We start from the raw sequence: 9,779 nt of genomic DNA on the forward strand, positions 1-9,779 counted from the left end.
TACCCTCCCAGTGCTTCCAAGCATGTGTGCCGAGCATTGTGGGAAATCGCCGTATCTGGCACGATCCTTCCCTGAAAGGAAACCGTATGTGTGTGGAAGAGAATATGTGCGTGTGTGTGTGTGTGTGTGTGTGTGTGTGTGTGTGTTTCTGGCTACCTTTTTGTTTGTTTTTGTAATGTATGATATAATTGTTTGTGTTGCATTTGTGAAGTACAGTTTTGTGTGTGCTGTCTCCACTTGGTGAAATTTCAGTCAGATATGTGTGTTGCCATTGTGAGTATTGTATCAGTGATGGGTATGAGTTTAAGAGAGAGGTATTTGGTATGGTATTCCTGTGCAATCCATAATGTATGCCGTACTTACAGTACATTGAAACTAATTGGATTGGAATTTTTTGAACTAAGCAGACATAAATCCCTGAGTCTGTATCTCTCTGTAACTCTGACTGTCCGTGCCTTGTTAGCTTGTTTGTTGGTCTGCTCCCTTCCATGTGATATGGATTGCCTTTTCTGTAACTTGAAACAAAAATCTGGTTTGGAATCGTTCAGAGTTTGGAGTCAGTTATGCCCTCAGTGAACGATTTGTTATTAGAACTGAGCTGAAAGCAACTCCCTATTCTGCCCTTGCTCTTCCTTTCTTCTGCACAACGTACCTGCCATCCAAGAATCAGATGCCACCCTTCTAGCCTGCACCTCTGGTTTGTCGTGCAATCAACAGATTGCTCTCAAAAAATGCCGCCATCTTTTAAGACAAGTGCAATGAATCTGGCCCGTAGGGACCCAACCGATGAGCTTTAGGATCTGACAGAGATTCCACCATCCACTTCAACTGTCCTCATTTCACCCGACTTCTTAATGTTGCTGTTACTCTTTCATAGGGGAATGGTATAGCATATTCAGTAATTTCCTGTGATACCGTCAGTACTAATGCATTCAAGGTTCTGAGTGGGAAGAGAAAAGCTCTGCTGATTCGATGGAAAAATTGACCACTGTAATTCACCCTCTATGAATGGTATGGCATTGATGTTTGTCCATCCCAAAGCTAACAAGTGATAAATACTTGAATGTACTTTTTGAATGTCACACCTGTTCAATCCGGTTTTGATCAGTGAAGAACATGAAAGGTATTTTCTTTCCCAGTACTTCCTTCACATCGAACAATCCATGTAAAATTGTTGATAATGCATCAGATTCGATTCTGTTGGTGGGAAATTGAGTTAAGTTCTTATATATATGTCTGTGTGTTAAAAATTGAGAGCATCATATACACTACAGGACAACGAGGTGACATTTCATTTCCTGGTTTAATCATAACAAGTGAAGTTCTCTTACCATAAGCTCTAATAATCCAACTGTTTTCTTCCCCCACTGCCTCAATACAGACCTCACTGAAAGAGACTGAGCATGAAGGCTTTCACACTGAGCCCGATTTAGTTACTAATAACTGAAATCAGACTGCTATTGGCATTGACGTTTCTCTGCACCAATGTAGGTAAGAATAGAAGATAAGACCAAATGAAAACCTTGGCCAATCAGCCCGTCCAAACTTTCAACCCAGACTGTTGACTGTGTTATATAGGTGATTGAGATAAACAGCATGAACCCATCGTTGTAATGGGCCCGGGCTTGAAAGTCTGATTGGTAGCGTGAAAAAAGGTTTTTTGATTTGATTTAACTGGAAAGGAAATTTGATTTAACTGTTAAAATGATAAGCTTATGTTTTAGACAAGGTCTACTGGCAAACATTATGGCTACAGTATATTCCCTCCTACACCAATCTGTCACCTTTGCATGCTGATATGTGTATTGTCAGATGGCTGTTGGATATGATCATGAAATGATTGCACTGTATAACTCTGATGAGTGACATGAGAAGCCCTCTTAGCGAAACGTCTGTAAAAGTAAGTATAAGCGGGCTCTCACTGAAAAGGACACAGTGGATCCCAGAGTGAATGGTTTGAACCTTTTTTGTCTCTCTTCTTTCTTCTCAACACCACAGTATAAAGGCAGCTGTGGTCCTATCCGCTGTGTCAGTGACTGTTATGAAACTGATCTCGTCCAGACCTTACCTTTTAGCATGAACATGATTCTGAGGGCAGGATTTTTCCATGCTCTCCGGAAGTCAGACAGACGGTCAGAAATGGACACACCTCTCTTCAGCACTGTCCTCAGAATCATGTTCTTTCCATGACATCCCAATTAGAAGGACTGATTCCACCCTACCACCCCCCTACACACATTCCAGTATACACAGCCACTGTGGAGACCACCCAGCATATTTACCCCTGGATTTATTTGCCCCTGGATTTTAACCCCCTTTCCCATCCCTTTCTTGTCTCTGTCCCCCTTCTTCTCCTCTGTTGCTGTGGATGTTTTCTCATCTCTCTGCTTTGTAACTCATTCTCCTCTCTCCTCCTTCTCCTCCTCCTCCTCCTCCCTGTTCACCACTCCTCGAATTCCTTGTCACCTTCCCTCTCTATCTTTCTCTCTTTCTCTCTCTCTGACTGTATTTCTTTTCATATTTCAATATGGTTTTCCTCCCTTTCATTCAATCTCTCCCTGTTTGGATCCTTTACATGGCCCAATATCTCTTGCTTTGATCTTTTGCCGCTTCTCCACTACTGTATTGATCCGCTTTTTCTGGAGAACGTCCCTCTTTCACCCAACTCTTTTGCGCCTCTCTGGACTGTCTGCACTTCCACATGCACGCCTCACCCATGACTCTCCACTCTTCTTGGTTGACCTTTGGCATCAACCCACTCTCTCACCCTCCACCTCCACGCTCCATATGCCCCCTTTTCCACTCCTCTCCTCTCCTTTCCTCCCTTCTCCTCCTCCCCTCTTTTCTTCTCTTTCTCTCTCTGTCTTGCTAGGAAGGCCAGCTTTCCTCCTTGGGTTCAGCAGACCGCAGTGTGAATAAAGGAGGAGGAAGAGGAATAGCCCTCGCAGCTGACCCTGGAGTCTCTTCCTCTGGACTCTCCCCAGACAAACCCCCTCGGAACGGAGTGCTGTCCCCCCCGTCAGCCCCATCTCGTCGCCCCCCTCCTCACCCTAACCACAGACAGAATGGAGAGCTCCGTGGCAACCAAAAGCCCATCCCAGTGTCAGTCACAACGGCAACTAGCACCCCAGCAACCGAGTCTGGCCTAGCAGAAGGGGGAGCAGGTCGATAACAACACCAAAACCAAATGAATTAGAGAAGACCCAGAGCCTGAAAAAAGTGACCCTAATGTCCCTAGACAAGCTCCTCATCGCACCATTTTGTTTTTGCTATATCCTGTGCTCAAACCAGAGAGAGAGAAGAGTTCTGTGTGAGGGGGCAGCACATATATTACAAATAGCAGGAACAGAAGAGAATCAAGGGCTCTTAAGGGATCTGCTCTCCAAAGATCCAAAAAGGCTTTGGTCAATATATGTCTTTAAAGACAAGTGACAATACTTTAAATCTCCTGGATATCATTGGAATATCATATTGTTTTTTTTTTTTTTTTTTAAAGAAAGCTTTTAACAATCCTCTTACTTGTTGACCACAACATGGTTAATGGAGAATGCAAAAGAGAACCCATAAGTATAATCTTGATCATATGGACTCAGTCGTAGTTGTCTTCTGTCTTGAAACTGCTATAAACATCCTTTGGTGAAGACATTTTCATGTGGTCTAGCTTCCGTAGTGCCTTTCAGCATCTATAAACAGGGTTAAAAAAAGTAATGTTCTAGCAATGTTATCACACTAGTGGTTGAATTACACAGTGTAAATCAGAAAATCAAAGAGAACTGTCAGTCCCATGCCATTTGAACAAAACTGTGTCCAAGACAAACCAAGTCCACTTTTTTGTGGATTTTACAACAAACAACAAACACTCGAGGGAAGTGGTTATAGTCACCAAAATTGTAATTAACTTCTTTGTTTGTTTATTTTTCGCCGAACTGGACTTGCATTGTTTTCTCTTCTCAATCTCAGAACCTGATGATGATTACTTGGTGCTACAGAAACGAACCGTGCCATTTCCAGAACAAGTCTGTGTCATAGCACTGCCTCTCATTCACCCACTGTTCATCTGTCCTTGTCCACGCTGCTCCTTTTTCATTTACAGCCTACTGTCAAAATGTCTAAGTGTTTATATGTGCACATGTGTGTGTGTGTGTGTGTGTGTGTGTGTGTGTGTGTTTGTGCGTGCATGTGTGTGTATGTGTGAATTTGAGAGAGGTAGAGAGGGTGAGTGTAAAAAATCTAATGTTTGTCTGCATTGATGGTCATGAAGGAAGTGGAAGATGAGGTGGACTCTGTCAGGTAACCTATCGCCTGCCAATCAAAAGAAAAGAGGGCAGGACATTAATGGGAAATAATGGCAGGTATATATCTATATATGTGTAAAGAAATAACATCTATTTTTCTATGCGTCACTATATGCCTCAAGACAGCTGTCCATAAGAGTATTTGTAAGTGCCCCACTGAGAAAATCAGTGTTGACAAATAATGTTTGAGAATTATTTGACTGAAATTTAAGTTCTTGTCCTTAGTTATTGCAAATTTGCTTTTAGAAGAGGTGTGAGACTGAAATATGTCATCATTTTTACTTTTCGATTAACCCTTGACTGATCCTTGGTAACACTTACTGGCCCTAAAGACAGCAAAATTCATTTTCCCAGGTAAAATATTGTGTTTGTTCTGAGAAGATCAAAGTGAGCTTTTTTGTACAATTTAAAATGGTTTCTTAAAAGCATGCCAGATACCTACAATAATGTATTAAGGTGGACTGTGTTAAGCATATCTTTAGTCCTGTTCTATGTTACTCATCCCTTTTCCTTTCTATTTGTTCCATTCCGTGTGTATACTGTTCATTGTGATGCTTGTTCGGAAGAGTGACTTTATTGCCATTTTGCTTTAAATTTGCGCAAGACATCCATGTATATATGCATTGTTGTGCTGATGCAATGACCTATTGTTCTTCATGCGCAACTAGTTTTATGGAAAGGACAAAAGTTAACCCATGCCTCATTTATCCTTTATTATTTGTTTTGCAAGTGCATACACTAGGCCTTAAAATAATGTAGAAATGCAGCAAGCACAGCATGCAGTGTTGAAATGCCTTTACCACGGGCTACCATGTGCAATTGGCATATGAACAACAAATCAAACAATAAAATGATTGAGCTATAATGTCCAGAAGAGTGTCTAGCCAGGGGAAGGTAGGAACTGGTTATGATTCTGTAAGAGTGAAAAATAAAAGTGTAGATGAGGGCTATCATTTAAATGACCTGTGCTGCATCTAGTAATAAATACAACGTGTTACAATAGGGGAGATGCATTGTAGGACTACAGGGTTGACAATGCACAGTGCCATGAATATACCTCAGACAAAGAATTGAGAGACTCAGGTAAACAAACCATTGCCTCACACATGAACATAAACAGGCAAAAACAGTAAATGAATGGCTGCCTCTGAGTGGTTCATCCATCTATCAGAAGCAATGATTGGATAGCACTCTACCAAGCTCCTCCCCTGTTCTTCTCTCTCTATCTTCCTTTTCTCCCTCCAGCCAATCACACAGCTTCATGGCGGACAATCTGGAACCTGATTGGCTGATGCAGCCAGGGCGGTACTCAGGATGGCCTGGCTTTAATTCAAGGGCAGTATCTCATGATTCGGTTGGTTGACAGAAGGACAAACTGAGGCTCTTACCAAACTCCATTCTCATAATAGAAGCCTCAGTGCCCCAATGGTCCCCAGTGTGAAGATATGTAACAGAATATGAGTGTCCAGTACACTCCTCACCCGACCCCCTCTATCTAACTCTCTCTCTCTCTCTCTCTCTTGAATGTGTGGGTGTTTCCCAGTTTGGCATCCATGCTGGGAAGTGTGATTGTGTTGAGAAACAAGGCAAGACCTTTGTTGTCTTAAGCATGCAAAAATCCATCTTCCCATGATGCCTGAAGAAGGCCAGTTTGGATGGCCGAAAAAAAAAAAAGAAAGTCAAAGCAGGCTGAATACAGGTGCATGTTAAAAAAAAGTCCTGGGGTAAGATATGTTTCAAAGGTGCTTTGTTAATTGTTTTTATTTTTTCTTAACAGTATTTTCAACTTCTTATCTTGCCACTACTTTTGATTTCATTTAGTAATGGCCATTATTTGTTTACCAGGCTTATATAAGACATCTTTTATTTTGCTTTTTTTCACTCTGTGTCTTTGATGATTTAAAGGTAACAAAATATGCACAGGCTTTAGTCAGCAAACACTGGCCCAGAGTGCATTTTCTACTGTGGAGATAGTGCAGTCAGAAATCGATGGACTTGGTTTTATCATTTATATAATATTCCTGATCTTGAAATACTTATATTGAGATTTCCCAGTGCAGATATCAAAAACAAGTGACCGTTTTCCTCAAGTATACTGCAGGAATGAGTCATTTTTATTGATCAACCAGTTACTTTAAAGACAATCTTTTGGAAGAACAACTTTTTGGAGAGCATTATCTTCCATGGACAACGGAACAGAGGAGGAAAAAAAAAACGTTGTTTTACCTGCTCCCCCACTTCCCTTCTTTAAGAATTTGAACGTTGCTGTGACTTATATCCTCCACCTCTTCTCACTGCAAGAGAGGAAGTGGATGCAATTTGATTTATTTTTCCTTTTGTCTCGACAATCGCCGTGGAGCTCTTCATATGCGGACGATGACAACAACTATTTGGAGGCGGGAATCCAGTTGTTTTCCGGTGACTGGACCCCAAAGTTACATTGTGTTTTAGTTTGACTGCAGCGAGTCTTGAAGATCAGTATAGAAACTGAATTATGGAGCCAGGTTTTCCATTTCAAATACCTTGATTGATTTCTTTGTATGGACTCCATTGCCCTGCAGCCTATATATTCCTCTGCTTCCTCTGTTTGCCATCGGAAAAAAGTCTACACATCAAACATAGAGAGAGATGATCAAAATTGATACGTTGTGAGTGAATGTATGTGTATATACAGTGTGTGTACAGTCTGTGTGTATATACTGGGTGTATGTGTATATATGGTATGTGTCTGTGTATATACAGTTTGTTTGTATATGCAGTGTACAGGATGATTTTGCTCTCAGTATTCTTATCTCTCTCTTTGTTTAATAAGAATATGTGTGATGCAGATGAAGGCCTAGCAAACCAAGAGGCTCACATAGCTACTAAAACAACTGGGAAGCACTTTTTTGCACAGACCAAACAATCTGAGTCTGTCTCTTACATCCTGCATCACCCAAGTTTCCCTTATATTATGCCAGTGTCTGGCTTGCACTCATTTTTCTCATTGATTGAGGCATTTTCAAAGGGCCCTTGGGTGATCAAGCAATGTTTGTATATATCTATAGTATCTACAGTATAGAATATTAAGGAAAATATTTCCACTTGCATACATTCTCATTGCTATTACTCCTTGTAAGTGCTATGAGTATTTTGATGGTTTGAGTTTGTTTTTGTTTTTTGTTTTTGTTCCCAATCTGTTTCTGCGGTACACTGCAATGCAGCTTTGTTACCTAGACTCTGGCTTTGTTGCGCTGGGCTTGGAGTTTGATTTATGTCCACCAGAAGCCCCATGGCCGTATCAAAAATATTTTTGCCACTGACCACCTCCTTTATTGACCCACTCATTTATTTTGAGCAGGGTCAGCTTTCATTGCCAGTGTTACTTGCTGAGCAACTCTGCCACAGCAAAGATTGAGACAAAGTGTTTATTTTTGCCCTTGTGCATGTATAGAGTGAATCATGAAGTGTGCCTCCTTCTATAACGTGCCCTCATATGATCTTTATTGTCCATTCGCCAGCCATATCCATGCTCTTTGACAAGCCATAAGCCCCCACCCCTTATATATCATTTTTTAAATGGACAGACATTTGAGGCTATTTTGTACATATAAATGGAAAGAGTGGTATTTCAGAGTGTATTGCCAATGTACATGGATTTGTTATGAATGTTGATATACTGATTATTGAATTATTGTAATAATATTAATATTACCATTATTACTACTATAATTGCTACTTTCATTTCATTCTTTAATTTATTTGATGCAGTGGATAATAATTCTCTCATTTCATTTTTGAATAAGCTGGAATTTATATTTTTGGGTGGGTGAATCATAGAAATGAAAATAATAAAACAAATAAATAAAGAAATAATTAAATTCTTAACTAATCATGTCATATGACCAATTCTTATTACACTCGAACAGCCTCTTACCAGACTATGAAGATCTATGAAGGCTCCTTAGGATAGGCAAATCAGTGATGTTATGATAGGCTTTATAATTCTGAGGCAAGCTATGCCTTTGTAGCCCATGGACTTACAGAAATTAAGAGGTGAACTTGTATCATGAAAACATCTAATTGAGTTTCAATTTTTATGGCAGATCTTAATATTTTCCTTCTTCAATATGTCTAGATAGATAGATAGATAGATAGATAGATACTTTATTGATCCCCAAGGGGAAATTCAAGTCTAAGTAATAACTTATCAAAGTGCATGTTATGTTCCTGTGACTGACTCTATCTACTTATTAAGCAAATAACTTTGAAATACTCAACACTGTTTCACTCAATCCTGTTACTTTTCCCAAGAGAAACATAACATAACATTGACATAAATCAGTGTCAACCCTCGTTTGTCTTTAGAGGTCAGGCTAATACAATGGGATGGTAGCATATGAATTTTGGCCACACCTTCAGTGCAGTGTTAGTGTTTGTTAGTATTGCATTGTCAACATATATGTCAACATGATTTTGCTGTGGGAATACCATTATTTATGTATTTTATATTGTGTTGATATATCGAGATTCCAATCCACATTTACAGATGGAAATAGATTGCAATGTCATTAAGTTCTGTTGACAAGCAAAGCAAAGCCAGGTGCAGGTCTGAACATAAATGCAAAATGCCTTCGGAAGAAGAAATTGAGATGTTATTGAGTTCCGAGTTGATTCAGAAAAAATTCAGAAAGAATTTCAGATTTTAGACAAATTAATCATGGTAACAGGGTTGACTCCCATGACCATTGGAATTATTGTATTAGATCTAAAAAATATAATTCAATTAAAGCGATGGTTCGGAGTAATTTCACCCTGACCCCGAGCCAAACACCCTCCCAGAACCTGTTTTCCCTTGGTCGAACCCTGGTCGAGTAGCGTTGTCAGAAAACTAAGTTTTCTGGCCTTTATGGGCTTTTCCCAAATCACGGAAGTAACGTCGACGCAGGGGTATAGTAGCAGATAGTAGTATCCATCAGGCAAGTGTTATTTAAATAAAACTGGTGTATTTACAAACTTTTCAATGCCTCATTTTATGAGTAAAGAACATAGTTGTACTACTGTAGAAGTTTCGTACCATTCAGGGCATTATTAGTGGGGTAATTTACGAGATAAAAGTTGGTAGCCTACCATTACGACTGCAGAAACTCATTCGTTTCTGACAGCGCTACTCGATCAGGATTTGACCAAGGGAAAACAGGTTCTGGGAGGGTGTTTGGCTCGGGGTCATGGTGCAAAGGACCCTAGGGTGAAATTACTCCGAGCCATCGCTTTAAAGGCGCACTAAGTGATGCTGGGTAATGCCACTTTTTCTGTGACGTTCAAACAAAACAATGAGTTAGCTTGCTACTCCCTCCCCCTCCCTCATGTGCAATTGAAACTCTCCAAAACGTGCATCTCGTTGGTGATTGGCTACACTGATCTATAAAGAAATATTCTTTATAGATCAGTGATTGGCTGGAACAGTTTGTTATGTTTTTATCAAAGATTCTAGAACAGAGCTCT

The 9,779-nt window shown here is 40.1% G+C and overlaps 1 protein-coding gene across 1 annotated transcript in view; it reads left to right on the top strand.

Annotated features, from left to right (window-relative positions):
* syngap1b (synaptic Ras GTPase activating protein 1b) overlaps window positions 1-3,172 on the top strand; it is a 66,444-nt gene extending 63,272 nt beyond the window's left edge. The window contains exon 19 of the mRNA XM_076281284.1: window positions 2,873-3,172. Coding sequence (XP_076137399.1) covers window positions 2,873-3,172 — 300 coding nt within the window. The remainder of the gene's footprint in view (window positions 1-2,872) is intronic.
* Window positions 3,173-9,779: the final 6,607 nt, after the last annotated feature.

The sequence above is a fragment of the Alosa pseudoharengus genome, unplaced genomic scaffold, assembly GCF_046254945.1.
Source record: "Alosa pseudoharengus isolate Yale_2024_CS ecotype anadromous, Long Island Sound unplaced genomic scaffold, YU_APseudo_1.1 YU_APseudo_1.1_scf_12, whole genome shotgun sequence".
NCBI lineage: Eukaryota > Metazoa > Chordata > Actinopteri > Clupeiformes > Clupeidae > Alosa > Alosa pseudoharengus.